The sequence below is a fragment of the Catharus ustulatus genome, unplaced genomic scaffold, assembly GCF_009819885.2.
Source record: "Catharus ustulatus isolate bCatUst1 unplaced genomic scaffold, bCatUst1.pri.v2 scaffold_75_arrow_ctg1, whole genome shotgun sequence".
NCBI lineage: Eukaryota > Metazoa > Chordata > Aves > Passeriformes > Turdidae > Catharus > Catharus ustulatus.
In genome coordinates, this window is record NW_024879545.1 from 31,082 (window position 1) to 59,078 (window position 27,997).

Genomic DNA, 27,997 nt, shown 5'->3' on the forward strand with positions numbered 1-27,997 from the left:
GAAGGATACTTTCTGTTTATTACAACAGCATGCTGTGTTTTACGCACTACACAAAGTTTACACTTTATTCATTGGCTACAATTGATCAACACAATCCTCATTGGTACAAAGGAGTCTCCACCACTGTTTTCAAATAACTTTCACATCTTCTTCTTCTTCTCTTCTCCATCTCCATGCCAATGGCCTTGGTAAAATTGCTTTCAGAAGTAAATCTTATCAGTTAACTCTGGTTCACAGAACAGCTGTCAGCCCCTTCCAAACTACCATAGTTTGAATTCAGGGAAAAAGCTCCAGGACTATCATTTCCATGCTGCATTTCAGGGCTTGTAGCAATGTATCTGAACCATCTAGGCCATAATCTGTATCAAGTGCACCAGCCAAACTATATTTAGCTGTTTTTCGACAGTTTTACTTTAGACTATTGTTTATAACAGGTACACTGGAGGGAGCCATTTTTTGGTGCTTTTCTGCAGTCAATCAAACTTTCTGTAACTCTTCAAGGCTACTGAAACATAAATTGTGCTAAACTGGAAGAGAAGAAGCTGAAAAACAGAATACAAAAAATAGAAGAGCCAAGATAAAGCTGGGCATTGATGCTCTGGATTTCAACCAATCATTTTACCTGTAACACTTGTGCACAGCATGTGGAAAAGATAGAGGCACCAATCAAAATAGGTGTGATCATGTGAAAAGTAGTTTTAGAATGTATAAATACAATTAAAAGCAAACAATAAATCGGCTTCTGCATAGTCATATGGAATTGCTGTCCAGAAGTCCTCTGTTCCCGCAAGGGCTTATTCACTCCCCCTCCATCTTTCCTGTGAAGAAAGAACGATGTCATTAGGCCAGGGATGTTTCCTCTATGAGCAGGACACCAGCTATCTGACAGAAGTGTGCCCAAAGCATCTGATTTAACCTCCTTGACACAGGGTCTCTACTCAGGGCTCTCCTGTGGGTGGTTTTTTCCTCCCTTCTTCCCCGTTAGAAATCTCCACCTCACAGGATATCCATTTGGCCACGAAGGCACAACCTGTAAATGGTTTTCCCTTTACCCTCAGACTTTTAGCAGGGAGGGGACAAGAAATGCAAAGGAAATTTAATCACTTTTTAACCTTTCATTTGTGCTTTTGGCAGCCCAAGAAATAGAGCTCCAGTTTTGAAAAGTAGGCCACAGGCTTAATTCTTAGTCCACAATGGCTTGAGGCAGCAGGAATTCCAGGGCTTTCCATGGCTGCTCTGGGCTGCTCCTTGCCATGGCTTTGCTGGCTGCAGCTGCAGCAAGAACAGGCCCCAGGGTGGGGGAAGGCCAATCCTTCCTCAGCTTTCCCTGCCCTGGGGCAAGAGGCTGTTCCCAACACACTCTGTGTCCAGCCTGAGCCAGGCCCAGGGCCACAGGCTGGGGCCAGCCAGGCCACACTGCAGTCTGTGCCCCAGCTGACTCCTTCCCCTGCCCAGCACCAGCTCCTGCAGGCACAGCTGCTCTCCACAGGCCCTGCGCTCACAGACACGGCCAGCCTCTGCTGAGGGAACCTCCTCTCCCTGCTCAGCATCAGCAGGGAAACAAGGCTGATCTCACACGGGCCCCAGCATGGCATCAGCAGTGGGGCAGCACCAGAAGGGCAGTGGGGAAAGGGAGAGAGATGGGAACAGGACTGCAAGGGGAATGCTTAGCAAGTCTCTGGCATTGAGAGAACTCCCAGCACACACCCTCTGCAAAGATGAGGGACACAAGAGGGACTTTGAGCACCTGCACCTGCAGAGAACACTGCAGCATGGAGGTGTTTCAGTGCCATGGACCACAGAAGCTGTTCCCGATGGAAGGACTGTTCCTGCCCATGGCCTCTGAGGAGCTGAGCAGGATGAGTTCACAGGGTGCTTGGCCTGTAGAGCAGCTTCTGCCTTCAAATGGGTGAAAATCTGCATGGCAATGCAATCTGCTCACCTTGTTTCTTCTCCTCCAGATCATCTCTGAGAATGTGAAGCTCATGATTTATGGCCTCCATACAATCCTCTACATCTTCTTTCAGAGTCTCAATTTTTTGGGAGAATTCTCGCTTGCCCTTCTTTAACATGTTTTCCAGGGCTAATGCAATATCTTCCTTCTTCATTCCTGTGAAAAAAGAACAATGTCAATGGACAACTGATGTTTCCTCCTGGACGAGGACACCACCCATCTGACACAGGCATGCCCATAGGATCTGATTTAAACTCCCTGACAAAGATTCTCTGCTCAGGTCTCTCCTGTGGGTTTTTCTTTCCCTTCCTCCTTCCCCCTTAGAAATCCTCACCTCACAAGATTTCCATTTGGGTATGAAGGAACAATCTAGAAATGCTTTTCACTTTACACTCAGATGTCTGCAAGGGAGGGGACAAGAAACACAGAAAAAATTTTCATCCCATTTCAACCTTTCATTTGTTTTTTCGGCAGCCCATAAAATAGAGCTCCAGCATTCAAAAATGGACCACAGGTTCTATTCTTAGTCCACAATGGTTTGAGGCAGCAGGAATTCCAGGGCTTTCCCTGGCTGCTCTGGGCTGCTCCTTGCCATGGCTTTGCTGGCTGCAGCTGCAGCAAGAACAGACCCCAGGGTCAGGGAAGGCCAATCCTTCCTCAGCTTTCCCTGCCCTGGGGCAAGAGGCTGTTCCCAACACACTCTTGTGTCCAGCCTGAGCCAGGCCCAGGGCCACAGGCTGGGGCCAGCCAGGCCACACTGCAGTCTGTGCCCCAGCTGACTCCTTCCCTGCCCAGCACCAGCTCCTGCAGGCACAGCTGCTCTCCACAGGCCCTGCGCTCACAGACACGGCCAGCCTCTGCTGAGGGAACCTCCTCTCCCTGCTCAGCATCAGCAGGGAAACAAGGCTGATCTCACACAGGCCCCAGCATGGCACCAGCACTGGGGGAGCACCAGAAGGGCAGTGGGGAAAGGGAGAGAGATGGGAACAGCACTGCAAGGGGGAACCCTTAGCAAGGATCAGGCAATGAGAGAACTCCCAGCACACACCCTCTGCAAGGATGAGGGACACAAGAGGGACTTTGAGCACCTGCAGAGAACACTGCAGCATGGAGGTGTTTCAGTGCCATGGACCACAGAAGCTGCTCCTCATGGAAGGACTGTCCCTGCCCATGGCCTCTGAGGAGCTGAGCAGGATGAGTTCACAGGGTGCTTGGCCTGTAGAGCAGCTTCTGCCTTCAGATGGGTGAAAGTCTGCATGGCAACGGCCCTGCTCACCTTTCATGTTCTTCAGCACTCCTCCGCGAACCTGAAGCTCAAGCATTATGGTCTCTGGCCATTCCTCTACATCTTCTTGCAGAGTTTCGGTTCTTCTGGAAAACTGCCGCATTTTCCTCTTCAACCTGGATTCCAGGGCCCATGCACGCTCCTTCTCCTTCTTCATTCCTGTGAAGAAAGAATGAAGTCACTGGGCCACTGATGTTTCCTCCTGGATGAGGAGAAAAGCTCTCTGACACAGGCATGCCCATAGGATCCGATTTAAACTCCCTGACACAGGGTCTCTCCTCAGGTCTCTCCTGTGGCTTTTTGCCATTTCTCCTTCCCTCTTAGAAACCCTCACCTCACAATAGTTCTGTTTGGCCATGAAGGCACAATCTGGAAATGGTTTTACTTTTACCCTCAGACGTCTCCCAGGGAGGGGACAAGAAACACAGAAAAAATTTTCATCCCATTTCAACCTTTCATTTGTTTTTTCGGCAGCCCATAAAATAGAGCTCCAGCTTTCAAAAATGGACCACAGGTTCTATTCTTAGCCCACAATGGCTTGAGGCAGCAGGAATTCCAGGGCTTTCCCTGGCTGCTCTGGGCTGCTCCTTACCATGGCTTTGCTGGCTGCAGCTGCAGCAATAACAGGCCCCAGGGTGGGGGAAGGCCAATCCTTCCTCAGCTTTCCCTGACCTGGGGCAAGAGGCTGTATCCAACACACTCTGTGTCCAGCCTGAGCCAGGCCCAGGGCCACAGGCTGGGGCCAGCCAGACCACACTGCAGTCTGTGCCCCAGCTGACTCCTTCCCTGCCCAGCACCAGCTCCTGCAGGCACAGCTGCTCTCCGCAGGCCCTGCGCTCACAGACACGGCCAGCCTCTCCTCAGGGAACCTCCTCTCCCTGCTCAGCATCAGCAGGGAAACAAGGCTGATCTCACACGGGCCCCAGCATGGCATCAGCAGTGGGGCAGCACCAGAAGGGCAGTGGGGAAAGGGAGAGAGATGGGAACAGGACTTCAAGGGGGATCATTAGCAAGGATCAGGCAATGAGAGAACTCCCAGCACACACCCTCTGCAAAGATGAGGGACACAAGAGGGACTTTGAGCACCTGCACCTGCAGAGAACACTTCAGCATGGAGGTGTTTCAGTGCCATGGACCACAGAAGCTGTTCCCGATGGAAGGACTGTCCCTCCCCATGGCTTCTGAGGAGCTGAGCAGGATGAGCTCACAGGGTGCTTGGCCTGTAGAGCAGCTTCTGCCTTCAAATGGGTGAAAATCTGCATGGCAATGCAATCTGCTCACCTTGGTTCTCCTCCTCCAGCTCATCTCTGATGTTCTGAAGCTCATGATTTATGGCCTCCATACAATCTTCTACATCTTCTTTCAGAGTCTCAATTTTTTCTGATAACTCTTGCTTGTTCTTCTTCAACAATGTTTCTGGGATCAATGGAATATCCTCCTCGTTCTTTCCTGTGAAGCAAGAACAATATCACTGGGCCACTGATGTTTCCTCCTTGACCAAAAGACCAGCTCTCTGACACAGGCATACCCATAGGATCTGATTTAAACTCCCTGACACAGGGTCTCTGCTCAGGTCTCTCCTGTGGGTGTTTTTTCCTCCCTTCTTCCCCGTTAGAAATCCTCACCTCACAAAAGTTCTGTTTGGCCATGAAGGCACAATCTGGAAATTGTTTTCCTTTTACCCTCAGACGACTACCAGGGAGGGGACAAGAAACACAGAAAAAATTTTCATCCCATTTCAATCTTTCATTTGTATTCTCTGCAGCCCAATAAACAGAGCTCCAGCCTTGAAAAATGGACCACAGGTTCTATTTTTAGTCCACAATGGTTTGAGGCAGCAGGAATTCCAGGGCTTTCCCTGGCTGCTCTGGGCTGCTCCTTGCCATGGCTTTGCTGGCTGGAGCTGCAGCAAGAACAGACCCCAGGGTCAGGGAAGGCCAATCCTTCCTCAGCTTTCCCTGACCTGGGGCAAGAGGCTGTATCCAACACACTCTGTGTCCAGCCTGAGCCAGGCCCAGGGCCACAGGCTGGGGCCAGCCAGGCCACACTGCAGTCTGTGCCCCAGCTGACTCCTTCCCTGCCCAGCACCAGCTCCTGCAGGCACAGCTGCTCTCCACAGGCCCTGCGCTCACAGACACGGCCAGCCTCTGCTGAGGGAACCTCCTCTCCCTGCTCAGCATCAGCAGGGAAACAAGGCTGATCTCACACGGGCCCCAGCATGGCACCAGCACTGGGGGAGCACCAGAAGGGCAGTGGGGAAAGGGAGAGAGATGGGAACAGGACTGCAAGGGGGATCCTTAGCAAGGATCAGGCAATGAGAGAACTCCCAGCACACACCCTCTGCAAAGATGAGGGACACAAGAGGAACTTTGAGCACCTGCACCTGCAGAGAACACTGCAGCATGGAGGTGTTTCAGTGCCATGGACCACAGAAGCTGTTCCCGATGGAAGGACTGTTCCTGCCCATGGCCTCTGAGGAGCTGAGCAGGATGAGTTCACAGGGTACTTGGCCTGTAGAGCAGCTTCTGCCTTCAAATGGGTGAAAATCTGCATGGCAATGCAATCTGCTCACCTTGTTTCTTCTCCTCCAGATCATCTCTGAGAATGTGAAGGTCATGATTTATGGCCTCCATACAATCCTCTACATCTTCTTTCAGAGTCTCAATTTTTTGGGAGAACTCTTGCTTATTCTTCTTCAACAATGTTTCCAGGGCCGATGCAATATCCTCCTTCTTCATTCCTGTGAAGAAAGAACAATGTCACTGGGCCACTGATGTTTCCTCCTTGAACAGGGGAACTGCTATCTGAAGAGGCATACTCAGAGAACCTGTTTTAAACTCCCTGACACAAGGTCCCTGCTCAGGGGTCTGCTGTGGGTGTGTTTTCCTTCCATCTTCACCCTTTAACATCCTCACCTCACAGGAATTCCGTTTGGCCATGAAGGCACAATCTGGAAATGGTTTTCCCTTTACCCTCAGATGTCTACCATGGAGGGGACAAGAAACACAGAAAAAATTTTCATCCAATTTCAACCTTTCATTTGTTTTTTCTGCAGCTTAATAAATAGAGCTCCTCCATTGATAAGTGGATCAAAGACTTAGTTCTAAAATCACAATGGCTTGAGGCAGCAGGAATTCCATGGTTTTCCCTGGCCTGCTCTGGGCTGCTCCTTGCCATGGCTTTGATGGTTGCAGCTGCAGCAAGAACAGACCCCAGGGCCACGGAAGGCCAATCCTTCCTCAGCTTTCCCTGACCTGGGGCAAGAGGCTGCTCCCAACACACTCTGTGTCCAGCCTGAGCCAGGCCCAGGGCCACAGGCTGGGGCCAGCCAGGCCACACTGCAGTCTGTGCCCCAGCTGACTCCTTCCCTGCCCAGCACCAGCTCCTGCAGGCACAGCTGCTCTCCGCAGGCCCTGCGCTCACAGTCACGGCCAGCCTCTGCTGAGGGAACCTCCTCTCCCTGCTCAGCATCAGCAGGGAAACAAGGCTGATCTCACACGGGCCCCAGCATGGCATCAGCAGTGGGGGAGTACCAGAAGGGTAGTGGGGAAAGGGAGAGAGATGGGAACAGCACTGCAAGGGGGAACCCTTAGCAAGGATCAGGCAATGAGAGAACTCCCAGCACACACCCTCTGCAAAGATGAGGGACACAAGAGGTACTTTGAGCACCTGCACCTGCAGAGAACACTGCAGCATGGAGGTGTTTCAGTGCCATGGACCACAGAAGCTGTTCCTCATGGAAGGACTGTCCCTGCCCATGGCCTCTGAGGAGCTGAGCAGGATGAGTTCACAGGGTGCTTGGCCTGTAGAGCAGCTTCTGCCTTCAGATGGGTGAAAGTCTGCATGGCAACGGCCCTACTCACCTTTCATGTTCTTCAGCACTCCTCCGCGAACCTGAAGCTCAAGCATTATGGTCTCTGGCCATTCCTCTACATCTTCTTGCAGAGTTTCGGTTCTTCTGGAAAACTGCCGCATTTTCCTCTTCAACCTGGATTCCAGGGCCCATGCACGCTCTTTCTCCTTCTTCATTCCTGTGAAGAAAGAACGAAGTCACTGGGTCACTGATGTTTCCTCCTGGATGAGGAGAAAAGCTCTCTGACACAGGCATGCCCATAGGATCCGATTTAAACTCCCTGACACAGGGTCTCTCCACAGGTCTCTCCTGTGGCTTTTTTTCCATTTCTCCTTCCCCCTTAGAAACCCTCACCTCACAATAGTTCTGTTTGGTCATGAAGGCACAATCTGAAAATGGTTTTTCTTTTACCCTCAGACGTCTCCCAGGGAGGGGACAAGAAACACAGAAAAAATTTTCATCCCATTTCAACCTTTCATTTGTTTTTTCGGCAGCCCATAAAATAGAGCTCCAGCTTTCAAAAATGGACCACAGGTTCTATTCTTAGCCCACAATGGCTTGAGGCAGCAGGAATTCCAGGGCTTTCCCTGGCTGCTCTGGGCTGCTCCTTGCCATGGCTTTGCTGGCTGCAGCTGCAGCAATAACAGGCCCCAGGGTGGGGGAAGGCCAATCCTTCCTCAGCTTTCCCTGACCTGGGGCAAGAGGCTGCTCCCAACACACTCTGTGTCCAGCCTGAGCCAGGCCCAGGGCCACAGGCTGGGGCCAGCCAGACCACACTGCAGTCTGTGCCCCAGCTGACTCCTTCCCTGCCCAGCACCAGCTCCTGCAGGCACAGCTGCTCTCCGCAGGCCCTGCGCTCACAGACACGGCCAGCCTCTCCTCAGGGAACCTCCTCTCCCTGCTCAGCATCAGCAGGGAAACAAGGCTGATCTCACACGGGCCCCAGCATGGCACCAGCAGTGGGGCAGCACCGGAAGGGCAGTGGGGAAAGGGAGAGAGATGGGAACAGGACTTCAAGGGGGATCATTAGCAAGGATCAGGCAATGAGAGAACTCCCAGCACACGCCCTCTGCAAAGATGAGGGACACAAGAGGGACTTTGAGCACCTGCACCTGCAGAGAACACTTCAGCATGGAGGTGTTTCAGTGCCATGGACCACAGAAGCTGTTCCCCATGGAAGGACTGTCCCTCCCCATGGCCTCTGAGGAGCTGAGCAGGATGAGTTCACAGGGTACTTGGCCTGTAGAGCAGCTTCTGCCTTCAAATGGGTGAAAATCTGCATGGCAATGCAATCTGCTCACCTTGGTTCTCCTCCTCCAGCTCATCTCTGAGTTTCTGAAGCTTATGATTTATGTCCTCCTTACTTTGCTCTACATCATCTTTCACAGTCTTGATTTTTTCTGATAACTCTTGCTTGTTCTTCTTCAACAATGTTTCTGGGATCAATGGAATATCCTCCTCGTTCTTTCCTGTGAAGCAAGAACAATATCACTGGGCCACTGATGTTTCCTCCTTGACCAAAAGACCAGCTCTCTGACACAGGCATACCCATAGGATCTGATTTAAACTCCCTGACACAGGGTCTCTGCTCAGGTCTCTCCTGTCGGTGTTTTTCCCTTTCTCCTTCCCCCTTAGAAATCTTCACCTCACAATAGTTCCGTTTGGCCATGAAGGCACAATCTGAAAATGGATTTTCTTTTACCCTCAGACAACTACCAGGGAGGGGACAAGAAACACAGAAAAAATTTTCATCCAATTTCAACCTTTCATTTGTATTTTCTGCAGCTTAATAAAAAGAGCTCCTCCATTGATAAGTGGATCAAAGACTTAGTTCTAAAACCACAATGGCTTGATGGAACAGCAATTCCAGGGCTTTCCCTGGCTGCTCTGGGCTGCTCCTTACCATGGCTTTGATGGCTGCAGCTGCAGCAAGAACAGACCCTAGGGTCAGGGAAGGCCAATCCTTCCTCAGCTTTCCCTGACCTGGGGCAAGAGGCTGTTCCCAACACACTCTGTGTCCAGCCTGAGCCAGGCCCAGGGCCACAGGCTGGGGCCAGCCAGGCCACACTGCAGTCTGTGCCCCAGCTGACTCCTTCCCTGCCCAGCACCAGCTCCTGCAGGCACAGCTGCTCTCCACAGGCCCTGCGCTCACAGACACGGCCAGCCTCTGCTCAGGGAACCTCCTCTCCCTGCTCAGCATCAGCAGGGAAACAAGGCTGATCTCACACGGGCCCCAGCATGGCACCAGCACTGGGGGAGCACCAGAAGGGCAGTGGGGAAAGGGAGAGAGATGGGAACAGCACTGCAAGGGGGACTCTTAGCAAGGATCAGGCAATGAGAGAACTCCCAGCACACACCCTCTGCAAAGATGATGGACACAAGAGGGACTTTGAGCACCTGCACCTGCAGAGAACACTTTAGCATGGAGGTGTTTCAGTGCCATCGACCACAGAAGCTGTTCCCCATGGAAGGACTGTCCCTCCCCATGGCTTTTGAGGAGCTGAGCAGGATGAGCTCACAGGTTGCTTATCTTGGAGAGCAGCTTCTGCTTTCACATGGATGAAAGTCTAATTGGCAATGGCCCTCTTACCTTGGTTGTTCTGCAGCTCTGCTCTGACATACTTAAGCTCATGGTTTATGTTGTCCAGACCTTTTTGGAAATCTTTTTCCAGAGTTTCAACTCTGCGGTAGAGCTGGTGGTCTATCGTCAACCTGGATTCCAGGGCACATGCATATTCCTTCTTCTTCTTCATTCCTGTGAAGAAAGAACAATGTCACTGGGCCAGTGATGTTTCCTCTATGAGCAAAAGACCAGCTCTCTGACACAGGCATGCCTATAGAATCTGATTTAAAGTCCCTGACACAGGGCCTGTCCTTAGGTCTCTCCTGTGGGTGGTTTTTTCCTTCTGCATTCCCCCTTAGAAATCCTCAATTCACAGCAGTTAGGTTTGGCTGTGAAGCCACAATCTGGAAATAGTCTTCCCTTTACCCTCAGATTTTCAGAAGAGTGGGTACAAGAAATGGAAAGCAAGTTTTCAGCTCATTTCAACCTTCCATTGGTGCTTTCTGCAGCCCAAGAAATAGAGTTCCAGCTTTGAAAAGCCTTAATTCTAAGGCCACAATGGCTTGAGGCAGCAGGAATTCCAGGGCTTTCCCTGGCTGCTCTGGGCTGCTCCTTGCCATGGCTTTGATGGCTGCAGCTGCAGCAAGAACAGACCCTAGGGTCAGGGAAGGCCAATCCTTCCTCAGCTTTCCCTGCCCTGGGGCAAGAGGCTGCTCCCAACACACTCTGTGTCCAGCCTGAGCCAGGCCCAGGGCCACAGGCTGGGGCCAGCCAGACCACACTGCAGTCTGTGCCCCAGCTGACTCCTTCCCTGCCCAGCACCAGCTCCTGCAGGCACAGCTGCTCTCCGCAGGCCCTGCGCTCACAGACACGGCCAGCCTCTGCTCAGGGAACCTCCTCTCCCTGCTCAGCATCAGCAGGGAAACAAGGCTGATCTCACACGGGCCCCAGCATGGCACCAGCACTGGGGGAGCACAAGAAGGGCAGTGGGGAAAGGGAGAGAGATGGGAACAGGACTTCAAGGGGGATCCTTAGCAAGGATCAGGCAATGAGAACTCCCAGCACACACCCTCTGCAAAGATGAGGGACACAAGAGGTACTTTGAGCACCTGCACCTGCAGAGAACACTGCAGCATGGAGGTGTTTCAGTGCCATGGACCACAGAAGCTGTTCCCCATGGAAGGACTGTTCCTGCCCATGGCCTCTGAGGAGCTGAGCAGGATGAGCTCACAGGGTGCTTGGCCTGTAGAGCAGCTTCTGCTTTCACATGGATAAAAGTCTAATTGGCAATGGCCCTGCTCACCTTGGTTCTTCACTAAGACTCTGAAGCTCATACGGTGTGTGTCTTAGTTTACGATACAGGGTGTGATAAAAGGTATCTATTTAATCACCATTTGTTGAGGGTAGGGGCAATGATCCTGATCTCCCTGGGAGATATTCTGCTAATGGGCCATCCATTAAAACCAGGGGGAGCCGTGTTCTTTATCTTTTCACACCCCATCCTCCCTCCAGCGAGTCATTTTCTGCTAATTGCCCATTAAGTCCATTGTGTGACTGATAAAATTACTGCATCCCATTGGAAGTTGCTCCAGCCAGGGGGAAGGGCCCAACATTTCTCACCAAGATAAAAACAGAGCTTTTGGGACACGAAGGTTGCCCCTTTCTCCACTGGACTCCAGAGGAAAACCGTATTTCTCCACATCACCACTGGACCTCCAGAAGGAAACCACACCTTCTACAGGAGCACTGCTTCAACTGAATCACATCTGTCACTGAAAAAGGACTGCAGCCACCATTTAATGGGACTGCTGCCAACACCCTGCCTGACAGGGTGTCAGGTTGTACTCTGACTTTGTCAGGGCTTGGGTTCTGTTTCTTTGTAATACTGTATTTCTTTTTTAATTTCCCTAGTAAAGAACTGTTATTCCTAATTCCCATATCTTTGCTTGAGAGCCCCTTGATTTCAAAATTATAATAATTTGGAGGGAGGGGGGTTTACATTCTCCATTTCAAAAAGAGGCTCCTGCCTTTCTCAGCAGACACCTGTCCTCCAAACTAGGACAGTGTGGACCTTCAATTTTTTGAAATCTTCATGCAGGGCCCCCATTTTATTCCTGAGGTTCTGGAAATGCTTCCCCATCTTGGATTTCAGGTCCTTTGTGGTCTTCTTCCTCTCTCTCCTTCTTTTAGAAAAACATTGGTGTCAGTGGGAAACTGACATTTCTCCCTTGAGCAGAAAACGACCCATGCTCATATCTTCTTTTTAAATTCTGTTCTTGAGGATCTCTTCTTAGTTCTGGTGCAATCCAGAAATGAATTCTTTTTTTTGTTTTTTTTTTTTTTCTTTATTTCTTTATTCAGAGGAGAAACAAATATCTAAGCCTTAGTTCCCTCATGTTCTGCCTGTTTACCAATTTGTTTGCTCCAGACCTCTTAAGATCATCTTTTCTAATTCAGCTGCCTTGGAAAAATTCCACTCATCCCAGAGATGTGGAATTCACAGGCTGATGCACCTGTGGGTACCACTTACTATGACCCTTGCTTTCAAATCCTATTGCAACAGGAGTTTGCTTGGGGAAGGAGCCTTGGCCTCCCTAGTGTATCCCCAGTTTTCTTCCTCACATGGAGACTTTTTCTCTAACAGCTTTTTCCAGTTATAAGGAGTTTTGGCACCACTGAGAGCACTGCTGAGCATGGACTTGGAGCTCCTGTGCTGCTGGTGAGGAATACTGGGAGGAATCCCATTGCCTCCTCACAGCCCAAATGTCTGGACACGGTGGAGAGCCCAGGTCACACTAAATTCCAAGTGTTCCTTGAAGAAATTACATTCCCCTGCCAGCACCCAGCTGGCAAGAGCAGGGGCAGGAGGACAGCTGCCCTTAGAATCCAGGGGGTGGGATCCAGCAGAGGCCAGGCTGTCCTTGTCCGTGCTGGGAAAAGCCCACTGCTGGAATATCTCTGCACCCTGGGATCCTGGGGTCCTGCATGAGGACTGGATGGGAAAAGGCACGGGGAAGGGCAGTATACAAAAGGACTGGCTGGAGGCCTTTGGAAATGGGAATTTATGGACAGTGGGACTGTTTGATCTGACTGCATGACAGACCTCTGGATCTCCTTGCTTGGCAGGCTGTTTCCAGGTAGTGTGGGCAAGGACTGGCACTGAGCTGCACAGAAAGGCTTCTGCCTTTTGTCCCTGTAGCTAAGCCCAGGATAAGATTCTTCCTTAAAGAAAGGACAGGAAATCCCAGAAGGGATGTGCTATGCCTTTGAAATAGCTATCAATTGTGAGGAACAGCCCCTGCTAGAGTAGGATGTGTCTCTAGTCAAAAAAGGTCATCCCTCTGACCAAACTGATCCCACCCCAAAGGCCAGGCCTTCTGCTGTGTTCTCGGGGAAGAAACCTCCACTGGCCTTGCTTCCCTCAGGGATAACACATCCCATCCCATCCCATCCCATCCCATCCCATCCCATCCCATCCCATCCCATCCCATCCCATCCCATCCCATCCCATGCTGTTCCATCTAACCCCATCCCATCCCATCCCATCCCATCCCATCCCATCCCATGCCGTTCCATTTAATCCCATCCCATCCTATCCCATCCCATCCCATCCCATCCCATCCCATCCCATCCCATCCCATCCCATGCCGTTCCATTTAATCCCATCCCATCCTATCCCATCCCATCCCATCCCATCCCATCCCATCCCATCCCATCCCATCCCATCCCATCCCATCCCATCCCATCCCATCCCATGCCGTTCCATTTAATCCCATCCCATCCTATCCCATCCCATCCCATCCCATCCCATCCCATCCCATCCCATCCCATCCCATCCCATCCCATCCCATCCCATCCGCTCCTAAGGATGGCCACAGACAAGAGCAATGGGATGCAACAAACTTACCAAATTCCTTGAACAATTCCAGACCTATCTCAGCCACAGAGGCAGCTACTGCACCTACTGTACCATAAGTACATATGAAAAGAAAATCAGGACATTTAACAAGCGCCTTTCCCCAAGGAACTCTAGGACTGCACTGAGCATGTTCAGGGGCAGAACACTTCCCACATGGCCCAGGAGCCACGAAGTCCTGTGGACCAGGAGCCCCACAGCAGTGCTGGGGGGTTCCTGACCCTCGGGGCCACTGAGGCTCTCCTGGGCCAGGAAGCTGCCTCAGCTGCCTCAGCTGCCACAGCACTCAGGCACCACACAGGTGCCTCAGCCCCACCTGAGCACAGCCACCCTCGAGAGGGTGAGACTCTTCTGCCTCACACTCCAGGAGTGGAGAGGAACCTCCCAGGTCCCCTCACTGTCCCTTGGCACATTCATTTCAGTCTGATCCTCAAAGCCGTGCTTAGCAACACCCCCTGCTAGAGTAGATGTTTCTCTCTGGTCAAAGAAGGTCACCCCTCTGACCAAACTGATCCCACCCCAAAGGCCAGGCCTTCTGCTGTGCTCTGGGAGGGGTTCTGCAGGCAACGTGCTCAGGGGAGAGACCTCCTCTGGCCTCACTTCTCTCAGGGATAACACATTCCTTCCCAGGGTTCCCACGGATGGCCACAGACAAGAGCAATGGGATACATGAGTCCACTCTTACTTAGGGACTCAAATTGGCCTCCTTGGAGGCCAATCCTGCCATGAACTCCTTTTTTGGGGCCATTAGGTTGACATGAGAAGAAAAAGAAAAATTAAAAATTAAAAAGAGGAAGTTTCACTATGATATTTCCCTAAGGATTTTAAAAATACATTGAAGAGCTTATTTGGAACACTGATATCCCTTATACTACTCAAACCTCTGATCTACTCAGGATTTTAAAATCTACTTGTTTTCCCTTCCAGCACTGTCTACATAGTAGTAATACAGCTCTTACCAAGCGTTTCAGGTATGCCCATGTTTCTCATCTCCCTTGACCTTTTCTCTTGGTTCACTCTGCAATGCAAGGGAAAAGAGGGGAAAAAGTCTCTGTGGTGGGCACAGGACTAGAGAAGATAAAACAGTTGATAAGATGTTCTGCTGTTCTCCCATCTCTCCACCCAGCTTGTCTGCCACGGATCTCTGAGAATTCTCACAGACACACACATGATCTGCCTTGGTCAAAATTTAGACCTTCTGCTTTTGCAGAGTGCAGAACCTGGTGTTCAACCCCAGCCACAATTTTCCACAGACGTAAGGGACCACTTTCCATTCTTTCAGACTCATATCCTGGAGGTTATCCCGACCAGCTATAAATAAATAGCTTTCTGTGGAGAAAGGACAATTTACCTTGGCTGGCTGCCAGATGCCCACCAAACTTCTCTCACTCCCCCTCCTCAACCGGACAGGAGATAAAAATAAGACAGAAGAGCTCACATAAAACCTGGGACATCCCTCACCTGGTGCCCTCATGGGCAAACCAGACTCAACTTGGGGACGATTGCTTTGCTTTCTCAGCAATTCCCAAAAGAGCAGCAAGCCAAGCAACAAAGACAAAACAAACCACCTCACTCCCACCCTCCCCTCCTCCTGGTTGGGAACACACCTGGTGCAGGTGGCTGGGGGCAGCTGCAGTGCCAGATGCAAGTTGAGCTCCAGGTGGGAGCCCAAGACAAGCATCCATGTGCCAACAAAGCACAACAAAGGGCAACAAGAGCACTGGCACAGCTGGGGAAGGAACACCGAGAGACCCAGCAGGAGCTGAGAGCTCGGGAGGAAGAGGCAGACTTGAGCCTTGGGCATGCAGACTGTGAGGGGATAAAACTGGGGGGTTCTTTTGTTGGAGGAACAGCTCAGGCTGTTCCTGTGTTACTGACCTGGGAGTAAATGGCTTTATGGAACCAGACATCTGAGAATGTTGTGGGAAACCTGGGCTGGAACCAGGGAGGGCACAGGGGCTGAGGGTGGGAGTGGGGCTATGGCGAGTCCAGCAGGGCCCATCGGGGCACTGGAGCCACTGCTGGGGAGGGGCTCTGGTCCCAGCACTGAACACCTCTGGTGGCTGGACTGTGATGGCCAGAGCACCTCTGGAATGGCCAGACTGGGAAGTTTCCTTAACATCCTGGTCTGCAGAGCTGGCTGCAGAAAGCATGACCTTGCTCACCCTTCCAGCAAAGCCACCTGTCCCTTCTGACCACATCCATCAGAGCAGCAATGATGGGGTGAAGGCAGAAGCAGGGACTGCTCAGGAGTGAGGAAAGGTCTGCTCAGGGCACAGCTCGCTGCCGTGCTTTGCTCTCCCTCTCTTTCTTGCACTCCATTTCCCTGAGCTGTCTGCTCCTCCTGAATTTTGGTTTTCTCTGCCAAGGGCCACATTCCAGGGAAGGAGGAGGACCTGGACTGAATTAAGGAACCCCTGCCAAAAGCTGCTGCATGTCAAGAAAGCTTTCCTGGTATTCAAGGTGAGTATAGGCCCAGGTGAGGAAAAGAGCTCCACTGAGGACTGTAAATAGAGAAATGCCAGCAGGGGCCCAAGAGAAGTCACAGGCCAAGGCCCATGGCTGTCCCACAGGTTCAGCCCAGGATTGAACCCAGCTCTATTTACTCCCGCTACCTTTTCCTATTTTGCTCTGGTCTGAAAGGAAGGGAAGAATATAAACAGCATAAAATGCTCAATATTTGAGGGGCTTTCTCCTGAAAGCAGAGCAATAGAGTGATGGCTTCTTCAGCAGTAACAATGAATAGATGATGTGCACGTGGAGCTGTCCTGAATGTGCCTCTGCTATTATGAACACAGACATTTAGCTCAGATCACCACTCATGGAAAGATGGTTGTGCTCTCAGGAATGGGGCACCCCACTTCTCACAGTCAGACACAAATTGTTCTCTCTGTGTCTCTTTGTCTGTCTCTCATATTTAGGAGCCCTGACAGCAGGTTTAGACAGTGAAATTAATTTATGCAGGGCCACATCTGCAATCCTGAGCCAAAGCTGAAGCTTTGAGGAGAAAAAAGGAAAGGAAGGGGAAAGAGAGGAGGGGAGCAGAAGGAAAAAGCAAATGCAGGAAGAGGGGAAGAGTGCAGAAAGAAAAAGTACTGCCAGAAAAAAAAAAGAGAAGAAAAATGAAGAAATTCTACCTTCTGCATTGTCAGTGTTGTCTCTGCTGGCCAGAGACCAACAGAGTCTGGTCTGCCAACAGAGCCCCATTAACTTAGATATTCTGAATTATGCAGAGTCTTATACAACATTAATGCCAGTATTTGAGCTAAATCCAGGAGGGCTGTATGAGTGGAGGTGAAATCTCATTATGCTTTGTCTGGGGTGCTCAGGTGAGCTATTGATTTAATTTTTATATGCTAGATTGCTAAGTTATACTCACTCTATGAAATAATTATTCATTATATATTCAGACTAAGCATTTATATAATCAGCCAGGATCAAAGAAACAAACAATTGGCCATAATGTAATTAATGCTGTGTTAATCAATATGCTACTTAGGCTTTAATTTGCTCAAAGCAAATGGGTAGCCAGGGTCACAGCAACAATTTTTGCTAACAGAATAAATAAATAAATAAATAAATAAATAAGGCCTGAATTGAGATTTTTTTTCTTTGTAGGAATGAATTAGGAACTGGATTGGTGTCTGTCAACTGTAGGAGGGAAGTGACAATGGACTTTGAATGGGAATTCTATCAAATATTGACTTTATGGTCTCCCAAGAACTGTTCTTGACTGGCCCCCACACTCTGCAGCACAGCTGGGCCTTGATGAAGCATAAGACAAAGAAAGCCCTGGGGGCTCTGGAGGGCAGCTGGGCTCCTTCAAGCCTCACCAAAGCCTAGTGAAGGCACCAGGAAGGTCCAGGGAGCAGCGTCCTTTTCCCATTCCATTCTCTCTGGCAGAACTGCACACAGAACTTGAGGGGTCTCAGCAGTGCCCAGCCCAGGGAGTGCTCACTGCCATGAAGTCTTGTGAGGAGGGGCTGTCACTGCTGGATATTGCCAGCAGTGATTCCTTGGCCTTGCCCAGAGGGGCAACTGCAGCTGCAGATTGCCCAAACAGAAATATCTGCAGCAGAGCAGTCACACTTTTGTTGTAGGTTTGTTGTGCAGACACTGATATTTTTAGGCAAATCCCACCAGCACTTCAAGGACAGCTGGGGGATTTCCACCCCAGTGACCCACCAGAGCAGTGGTTCCTGCCCGGCACAGCCCCCCCCTCCCTGGGCAGGTGTGGTGTAAATGTGCTGGACAGGGGGGTCAAACCCTTACCTGGCTGTGTTCCTGCTCACACAGCCCAGGGTGCTGTTGGCTTGCTTTGCTGCTGGCCTCAGTCCCTGCCCCTTGGTGCCCAGGACCCCACTCTTTCCCGGTTGTGGCAGCCCAGGCTGGCACTGCTGAGCACATTCCTGACCAGCTCATCCTTGTGGACCAGGACCAGGTCCCCGTGAGCATCTCCCTATTCCCCTCCCAGGCAGCTCTGCTGAGCCATCATTCCAAGATCTCCCAGGCTGCTGGAACCCTTGGCTTTGCCTGGCCCTGAATACCAGGGCAGTTGCCATTCCCCATGGGAACCTGCTCACTGGCCAGGAGACCCCTCCAGGTTACCCCCAGAGCTCTTCTGCCAACTCTCCTTGATGATCAAGGAGTTTCTAACCTGCCAAGACAGTGTCCTCTCTTTCTGACCCCTCGACTGCTCACTCACACAAATCAATTTAACCTGTGCCCATCTTGTTGAGGATCTCCAAGTATGCCAGCTGCACTTCACACCTCCCATCCTCATCCTCCTTGACACTCCCTCTGGCAGAGCTTCTCCCCTCCCACTGCATTCCACCAGCACTAAGGCACAGCCTTCCAAATCATTTAGGGATGTTTTTGGCTCAGACAAAAAAAAAAAAAAAAAAAAAAAAAAAAAAAAAAAAAAAAGTAGCAGCTTCTGAGCTCAAAATCAGCAATCTTGGGTTGTTAGGGGTTCAGAAACTCCCATTCAGGAGCATTTGGGCAAAGAAACTGCAAGTTTGGGAGCTTTGGGACTCAGAAATAGTGATTTAGGGAGATTTGGGCTCCCAAGCACAGATTTAGAGAGATCTGGGGGCTCTGAACAAGCTCAAACTTTAGGCAGCATTTGGCTTGAAAAACACCAATCTAGAGAGCATTTGGCTCAAAACCACTGATTTGGGGAACTTTTGGCCTCAGGAAGTCCCATCTAGGCAGCTTTCCAGCTCAAAATTCCAATTTAGGGAGCTCTTGGGCCCAGAAACACATGTTTAAGGAACTACAGTGCTCAAAAAGGGATGTCAGGAAGCTTTGGGGGTCAGGAAAAGCAACTTGGAGAGCTTCAGGGCTCAGAAACACCAATTTAATGAGTTTGGGTCTCAGGAAAATCAATGTCCAGAGACTCTGGCCTCAAAAGCAACAATTTAGGATACTTTAGGGCTCAGCAATACCACTTCAAGGCACTCTTGGGGAACTTGTCAGCTGACAATGCAGAAGTTTCAGGAGCACTGGGGCTCAGAAACATCCACCTGGGGAGTTTTTGGGACCTGAAACAGCATTTGGGTTCAGAAATACTGATTTTGGGAGCATTAAACGCCGATCTGGGGCTCTTAAACACCAACTTAGGGACACACAGGCCTAAGAAACCCTGACTGGGCGAGTTCAAGGCTGAGAAAAAATGACATCAGGAGCTTTAGGAATCAGGGAGAGTGATTTGGGCATGTTTTCAGATCAGAAAGAGCGATTTAAAGAGCTTTCGGGCTCCAAAAAAAAACCAATTTAAGCAGATTTTGGGTTCTGTAGTCTCCATTTAGAGAGTTTTGGAGCTCCAAACCAGTGATTTAGGGAGCTTTTGGGTTCTGTAGTCTCCATTTAGAGAGTTTTGGAGCTCCAAACCAGTGATTTAGGGAGCTTTTGGGTTCAGAAACATCAGTTTCTGGAGCAGAAGGAACAATCCATGGGGAAACAAGGGAGCAGGGGGCTGGAGCTTACCTGGACAAGGTGGAAAATGAGCAGCTCCACGCTGGGGGTGTGAGCACCGGGGTGCAAGCACCAGGGTGAGAGTACTGTAGGGGTTTGTCCCGTTGTATCTCATCTGCCTGCTGGCATTCCCACCCCCACGGGCGGCTCCCTCCTCCCCCCAGCACCTCCCCTTCCTGGTTCTACACTGATTTCCTATAAATGCCTTGGCTGAAAGCGGAAATGCTCTGACTGGGCGGGGGCTGCTCCTTGGACAGGGGTGGGTGGGAAATGAGCACAGCCAGTGGCCAGTCCCTGCTCCTGGAGGCATCCCAGGGAATGCACTGGGAGGGGACTGGGAGCACTGGGAGTGAACCCCACGCTCTGATGGCAAACAGGGCACGTGGCTTGAGTTGGGGGCATGAGGGCTTTGGAACACTGATTTTGGGAACTTCACTGCTTAGAAAGCCTCCACTTCATTAGCTTGGGTGCTGTGATAGTGATGTGAGGAGCTTTGGAGCTGAACAAAATAATTTTGGGGGACTCTGTGGCTCTAGAACACTGATTTTGAAAGGGTTTTGGCTGCAGGAAAAAAACTTAAGGAGCTCTGAGTCTCATAGAAAGCAATTTAGGGGTATTCTGCACTCAGAAACAGCAATTTAGAGAGATTTGGAGCTGAGAAACACACATTTAGGGAGGATTTGCGCTCAGAAATATCAAATTAAAGAATTTTGACCTCCCAAATCAAAAATCTCTTGAGGGAGGGTTTTGCTCACAAGGGCTGGAATACAAGTATGGGTAGGCCTGGCAGATTGACTGTATCCCAAACCCACCACAGCAAGGGCTGTGAGCCTGTGGTGGTGAAAACAACCACTGGATGACTGCAAACATACCCTGTGTGCCATGTCACTGCCTGGGAGGCTGTCCTGGGCCTGGAAAACAAGTTCTGGGGACACAGCAGTGCAGAAAGAATGGAGTCACACAAGGGAGGGCACTTCCAAAACAAACTTACAGACACTTGGCCAAGAAGCAGGCACTGAATAGATTTAGGACATCCCCTGAGATGGACCAGCCTCTGGAAAGATGGAGTGATGGAATGGGCTGGGGAAGGTGACAGTGAGCAGTGGGTGGTGGTGCTGTAACATTCTGTTACGAGTGATGTTATTCTTGCATCAAGAACAAAATCAGATGAAGTGATGTACACGGAAATGTTTGTCACTTTGAGAAATCACCCTGAACAGCAAAAGGATTGTGGTACTCATTTAACACCTTTGGATACTTCTGTTAGGCTTTAGAGAAGGAAAATAACGACAAAACTATTAAATTTTGTTGTTCTATGAGTAGCATGGGACGTGTCTGCTCTAAGTACAGTAATTTCATGAATACAAGCCACATCATTTTGACTAAAATTTTGCTCCCACACCAGAAATGTGGCTAATACTCAGGAGCGGCTAATATGTGAATAATTTTCTGACATTTCCACCCCCAGAAGTGGAAACTGAGGTGCTGAGTCAAGCAACTTGCCAGTAAAAGCCGGCATTTCGCAGTTGTTACAAAGTGTTACTCTGTTGCACCGCAGGTGGAGCCTGGCTCCCTGCAGGCAGCAAGGAGAGCGGGGAGAGGCGGGAGAGTTCCCTCCTTCCCTCCTCTGCCGCAGCCCGGGGGAGAGACGGGGGGGCCCTGCTGCCATCCCTGCAGCCTGGGGGGTAAGCGGGGGGCTCCTGTCCCCGCCCGCTGCGGCAGGAGCAGGCAGGCTCCGTCCCTGCCCGCCGCCGCGGGGCAGTGCCGGGCCGCCGAGCGGCCCCACCGAGCTGGGCCACCTGGCCCCGTCAGCAGCCCCTAGCGGGCCGAGCCTGCACAGCCTTAGTTGAGCCAGTAAACCTCGCCATGCCGCGGTTCTGTTACTATTTGGCAACTTTGTTGCACGCGGGTCCTCGCAGCGAACAACAGAGCGGCTTATACTCAGGTGTGGCTTATTCATGGACAAAGAACTAAATAAGTGCCAACACCCAGAGATGCGGCTTATAGTCCGTGCGGCTTGTATTCGTGAAATTATTGTAATTAGATTGTCACAAGGAAGCAGGTTTAAATGCATTTGTAAAGTCCAATGCATAGAGGGCTAAGAAGGCCAGCTGCAGGCACAGACAAGAAAGCAGTAAAGAGAAGAGAAGGTTCAGGGGGAAGGTAGGAGTTGCCTGGCTCCTATTTGCATTGTACAGTCCCTGATGATATTTGAATAAAATTACAGGAAATCCAGGAAACAGATGGTTTGATATAGGTGAACAATCTGGTAGGGGCAGTACACAGAGAATGGAAAAAACCAGCAGGAGGTGACTACACAGAAAATAACAGCAGTTACAGAAGAAATCAGCAAAGGACTCCTGCCCCCAGGGAGCAGGGGGGTCTCGTGGTAGAGGAAAAGGTTCAATTCCTCAACCTTCATTAGGAAGACTGGGAACAAATCAATGCCCATATTGTAGAAAGGAAGCAGGAGTGTCCTCACCTAAAATCCAAGACTTCTCCAAACCCCCTCATGGCAATGGCTGGGTACCTGTGGAGGGGAGCAGAGGTTTCATCCCCAGCAGAGCCTGTGGCAACAGCCACACTGGGAAGTGGAAAACTGGAATTTTTGACAGACACAGGAGCTGGTTATTTGGTGTTAAACAGCCTGCAAGGGAAGTTAAGTGATGATTCATCACAACTGTCAGTGCCACTGGGACTTGTGAAATGTGCCCCTTTTTCAATCCAATGACATTCAAACTGGGAAAATTACGGAGAGCCCATCATTTTTTGTATTTGCCTAACTCTCCAAAACTTTTTTTTAGGAGGAAATTTACTGGAAAAATTGAATGTAATCAAGTATTGGGAAGGGGACATTCACATTAAAGTCCCTGAGCCTAAATATGTGGAAGCTTCAATTTTTTCTGTTACAGGAACTGACTTCCCAATCTGAACTGATCCCAAAGAAAATTAAGGAGGCAGTAATCCCCACTGTGTGGGCCATTGGGATTGCTGGAAAATTAAAAAAGAGGAGCCTCTGAGAATCAAACTAAAATCAGACACAAGAGCGGTAAAACAAAACCAATATCCATTAAAACTGGAAAGCTGAAAAGGCTTATTGCCTGTCATCAACAAATTTTCAAGGTACAGATTATTGATGGAATGTGAGCCTAAATATAATCCCCCAATTCTGTCAGTCAAAGATACAAAATACTAATGGTAAAGATTATGTGTCAGTACAAGACTTAATAGCAATTAATAAAACAGTAAGGGAGCTAACCCATATGCACTTTTAACCACACTAAATGAAAATTTGGAATGGTTCATTGTAATAGATTTATATATCTTTTTCTGCACGCCTCTAGGCCTTGACAGCCAGGAATTCTTCACATTTCAGTAGGAGAATACACAGACAGGACTGTGTTACCACAAGGATTTAAAAATTCTCCCACAGTTTCTGGGAAATAATTGGCAAAGGAATTGAAGGAACCTTTAATCTGCAAGGGACTGAGTTACAATTTGTTGTTGATATCCTGATAGTCACTAAAACTAAAGAACAGTGCAGAGACGTGACTGTTGAATTGTTAAACTTTCCAGCATTAGGAATCACAAGGTATCAAGGGTGAAGGCTCAAATGGTGAAGAAGACTGTGTGACCTTTCTGAGTTTGGACATTCTCTGAGGTCAAAGCACATTCGGGCATAACTCATGAGCTGTAAAAGAGTTGCTTGCCTTTCTCAGAATTACTAACTGGTGGACCATTAATTTTGAATTACTAGTCCAGCCTTGGTGTGGATGTTTAAAAACTGCCCATCTAAGGCTCTCTTATCAGGTGTTTCAGCACAGAAGGCTGAACCAGTTGCTCTAGCAGAGAGAGAAAGAGAGAGAAAGAGAGAGAGAGAGAAAGAGAGAGAGAAAGAGAGAGAGAAAGAGAGAGAGAAAGAGAGAGAGAAAGAGAGAGAGAAAGAGAGAGAGAAAGAGAGAGAGAAAGAGAGAGAGAAAGAGAGAGAGAAAGAGAGAGAGAGAGAGAGAGAGAGAGAGAGAGAGAGAAAGAGAGAGAGAAAGAGAGGGAGAGAGAGAGAGAGAGAGAAAGAGAGAGAGAAAGAGAGAGAGAAAGAGAGGGAGAAAGAGAGGGAGAAAGAGAGGGAGAGAAAGAGAGGGAGAAAGAGAGGGAGAAAGAGAGAGAGAAAGAGAGAGAGAAAGAGAGAGAGAAAGAGAGAGAGAAAGAGAGAGAGAAAGAGAGAGAGAAAGAGAGAGAGAAAGAGAGAGAGAAAGAGAGAGAGAAAGAGAGAGAGAAAGAGAGAGAGAAAGAGAGAGAGATCTGGATGGATTCTAAGTTCACTTTTGGTGTAGTGCTTGCCCATGGAGAAATCTGGAGAGAGAGGTTTGTTATCAGCACAAGGTATTGTCAATCCAACACAGGGCACAAATATTACATATGCTGGAAGCAGTACAAAAACCAGCTGAAGTTGCAATTCTGCACTGTAGAACACACCAGACAAGTAAAATAGGGACAAAATAGAGAAATGACTTGGCTGACAGGCTGTCTAAAGAGGCATCCACGTTTTGGTTCCACAACGAGAAGTTAGTCTACCAGGCAGTCAGCCAGAATATGGTGCAAGAGACTGTCAGTTAATTGAAGCATTAAATTCTAGATTTCATCCTGGTGGATGGGCAGTCCTCCCCACTGGACAAGTAATAGTTCCTACAGCAATTTTGAGAGAAACAGTAGACAGAGAACATTAATTTACACTTCGGAATGCAGAAAAATCGTTGAAACACTTAAGAAAGAGAGTAACTAGCTCCAACATGGCCAAAATTCTATATTCAAAGATTCAAAAGTGTGGCACATAAAATCAATAACCCAAATACTGGAAATTAAGTGGTGATAGGGGCGATCAAATCTAGCAACTGCCCTGGAGACTTCTGGCAAATTGACTTTAAAGAACTTCCACATAAAGAGACCTGTAAATATCTTTTAGTTTGAGTGGATACCTTTTCTGGGTGGCCTGAAGCATTTTCCTGTTGCACCAATATGGAAAAGAAGTAGTGACAGTGTTGCTAAATCAAGTAATTCAGTGCTTTGGAGTTCTCTAGGAATGTCATCAGACAGAGGGCCTAATTTTAGAGCAAGAACAGTGGGACAAGTTAGCAAGGCCTTGGGAATTCATTGGGATTTACATACTCCATACCAGCCACAAGCCAGGGGAAAGGGAGAAAGGATGAGCTGTACAATGAGTTGTAAAATCTGTTAAGAACCCTCACTGACGTGGGTGCAAGCACCCTCAATAACTTTGTTGAGAATTAGGATCCAACCCAGGGGCAGAGAAAAAATAAGCCTCTATAAGCTGCTTTACATTTGGCCCTATTGACAGGACTGGACACAGCAGCACAGGAATTCCATCCAGGAGCCTGGGTGCCCTCAGGGACTGGGACCCGGCCCCTCTCCAGCCAGAGGGGAAAGGACCCCACCAAGCCTTGTCAGCCACAGACAGCGTGGTAAAGCTGAGCAGTAAAGGACCTGGGGAGCATCATTCTGGAATTCAACAGGTGTCAGCTCTGTGGAGAACAGAATTATTGTTCCTAACCCAAATGAGATTGAGAGAAAAGAATTAATAACCTTGTCACCAAAGTACTACTTTTGTCTGTAAGTTGCATCTTGAGAGTCAACCAAAATCTTTGTTTGCCAAAGACACCTCTAGAGTTTCACCAAGGGATTAGTCGTGAAAATTGGAAGATCAAAGCAGCCAAAACACTCAATATAATAATTGCTGGATGTGTTCCAAGTAACATTGGGAGGAATGGGATTCTCTTGGACAGCCCACCCTGTGGGGTGGCCAGAACTCTGTCAATGAGCTCTGGCTCGTAATGGAGCCAGTGCATGAACAGTTACAGACAACTGTGCTGTGGAACAAAGGAATACAATTACCAGTTTTACAGGCTTCGCTAATATTTCCCTTCAGTAGAAACCAAACCCTGTTAGAGTTAGAGGCCACAATGTGAAAGGATTTCTGTGCTTTACCATCACTCGCAGTGTCAACAGAACTCAGGGTGCTGGAGCTGCTCAGGGTCAGTGTTACAGCACTCCCAGCTGCAGGGTCACTGAGAAACTCCTCTGGCCCAAAGGCACTGGGGACACAACAGGAGCAGAGGGAGGAGCCCTGGATCCATCAGCAGCCCACACTGGGAAATCAGACCTTTGGTAGTGGCAGTGGGAGCTGCTGGGTGTGCAGAGACATTGCCTGTAAATGGCTTCCTAAAGGATTGTTTGGGTCCTGTTTCCAGGCAGTGTTGGTGCCTTCCTTGAGGGTTCTTCAGCAACAACCACCAGGAAGAGTTAGGGCCAAAGGAACATGTTCCTCCCAAAGAGTGCCTTTGGTCTCAGAAAGCCAAAGACTCTGGTTCATCCTGTGCCTCATTTGCACTGCCTTGTCCTGTGGAGTTTACATGAATGAGCTACATTGATTATTAGGAGAAGTAGGAAATGATGCTATTAAAATATCCAATAGCACATCCAATGAGCTCCAACAAACACAAATGGAGGCTCTACAGAACTGCGTGGCCTTGGATTATCTGCTTGCTGGCCAAGGAGGAACCTGTGATGTTATAGGACAGGAATGTTGCAGTTCTGTCAGAGATGGGTATGAAATCCAACAATCAGGATCACCTTGATAGAAGAAGTAGAAGAAGAGTGGCAGAAAGAAGAAAATTCTTGGTAGGACTGGCTTCATGGCTGCCAAATTGGAGGCTGCTGTGAAATGCATGTGTGACAGTCACTGTAATCATTGCCCTTGGTGTGTTATGATTCCATGTTAGAGAGGTTGTGACACTTTGTGCTGGAAAACAGAGTATTGAGACTTGTCTAAAGATAGACACGGTCTCAAGAGAAGGAAGGACATGACAAATGACATAGAGGATAGAAATTTTCGGCTCCCCGGAAGTTACTTGATGGAGCTTAAAGATGAATTGACAAAATAGATATAAGGATGTAAAGGTGTGCACACAGGATGACAAACATGGCTGGAACCAGTGGAGAAAAAGATAAAGAGAACTACTGTGGGTTTTTTGGCAATTTATGTAACAGGAAGCAACAGCACAAGCCCAAAGAAGATGTTCAAGGAAAGGTCACCTTTAATCTCAAAGCATCCAGTGAGCACAGCCACCAGAGGCCCCTTGAGAAGACCATCCAGGACCATAAGAGGCAAATGCATGCAAATGAGTTCTAGGAAGGTGATGTTTATGTGTTAGAGTAGAAGCACATTGTAATGAATATGTATTATTATGATGGATAAATACCTTGTTGTAAAGGGTCACCTCACACACAGAATAAGGAGATATCCTCTGTGTGTCCTGTGCAGATAAAGAATTCCTGCCTTCTAATGGCACAAATTGTGTTAGGAAGTTGATTTTCTGGCCACTTTCAGCACCAGCAGGGCTGGGCAGGGCCGCAGCAGAGCAGCACTGGGTCTGGGGACACTCCTGGCAATCCCGGGGCTCTTGGGGGGTCCCCGGAGGGGTGAGGAGGGGTGAGCGGGACCCCAGCAGCAGGACACCTTGACCCCCATTCCTGGGCAGGGGAACCACCAAAAACCCCCCTTCGCCGGCACTGGGACCCTCTGCACCCCGTTAGCCAAAACCAGCAGCCCCTGAACCTCCACTTCTGTATATGGGACCCCCCTGCATCCCCTCCCCGCCACTGGGACTCGCTGAACCACCATTCCTGAGCACTGGGACCTTCCTGAACTACCTTGTCCGGCACCGGGAACCCCTGAATCTCCATTCCAAGGAAAAGAACCCCCTCGAACTCCAATTCCCAGATACGGGAACCACCCGGAACCCCCATTCCTGGCACTGGGAGCTCCTTATCCGGCCACCAGGATCACCTGGACCCCCATTGCTGCGCACCGAGACCCCACTGCATGCCCATATCCAGGACCGGGACCCTCCTGAGTCCCCATCCAGGGCTCCGAGACGCCCCCGCACCCCCTTATCCTGCACCAACAACCACTGCACTCCCTTTCCGGCCATCCCTCAATCTCCCAGACCTAAGACCCCTTTTCCTTGACCCTAGGATCCCCTGAACCCCCTTTCTGCCCTTCCCAGCCACCAGACCCCGCTTTCTTAACACCACAGACCCCTGGACTCCTCTTTCCTGGGCACAGGGACACCCTGGACCCCCCATGACCCCCCTCCCAGTCCCTGCACTCCCCTTTCCTTTCCTCGCGGCTCCGTTTCCTTCACCCTTGGACGCCACCAGAGCCCGCCCATTTCTGGGTTCCCCCGGTTCCGCAACCCTTGCTGTACCTGCAGAGTGGTCCCAGGGGGTCCGGCAGGGTCTGCTGGGATCCCCAGCAATTCTCTCCCGCAGCGCTCCCGCGGGCACGTTCACTTCCGTGCGCCGCCGGGCCGCGGTGACGTCACGGGCAGCGCAGGCTGCCATTGGCGGACACGAACGAGCGGAGCCAATCGCGG

General features: G+C 49.8%; 1 protein-coding gene across 1 annotated transcript; it reads right to left on the reverse strand.

Moving 5' to 3' along the window:
* On the reverse strand, positions 1 to 27,935 carry LOC117011522 (golgin subfamily A member 6-like protein 6). Its single transcript, XM_033086946.2, has 12 exons — positions 27,830 to 27,935; positions 22,030 to 22,077; positions 14,531 to 14,589; positions 13,563 to 13,619; positions 9,683 to 9,847; positions 8,394 to 8,561; positions 7,103 to 7,270; positions 5,812 to 5,979; positions 4,521 to 4,688; positions 3,231 to 3,398; positions 1,943 to 2,110; positions 1 to 818 (listed from the first exon to the last, which is right to left on the reverse strand). Exons 2-12 carry the CDS (start codon positions 22,059 to 22,061, stop codon positions 799 to 801), a joined length of 1,341 nt encoding a protein of 446 aa, XP_032942837.1. The 5' UTR covers positions 22,062 to 22,077; positions 27,830 to 27,935; the 3' UTR covers positions 1 to 798.
* Between the last annotated feature and the right edge of the window lie 62 nt (positions 27,936 to 27,997).

Bases quoted from the DNA above. Each gene is read 5' to 3' on its own strand.
- LOC117011522 (XM_033086946.2), bottom strand. From the start codon at position 22,061: ATGAGGGGGTTTGGAGAAGTCTTGGATTTTAG. The intron at 8,562-9,682 runs GTAAGAGGGCCA...CTTGCTTCACAG, and splicing joins AGAGCTGCAGAACAACCAAG to GAAAGAACGAGGAGGATATT. The intron at 4,689-5,811 runs GTGAGCAGATTG...CTTGCTTCACAG, and splicing joins TCTGGAGGAGAAGAAACAAG to GAAAGAACGAGGAGGATATT.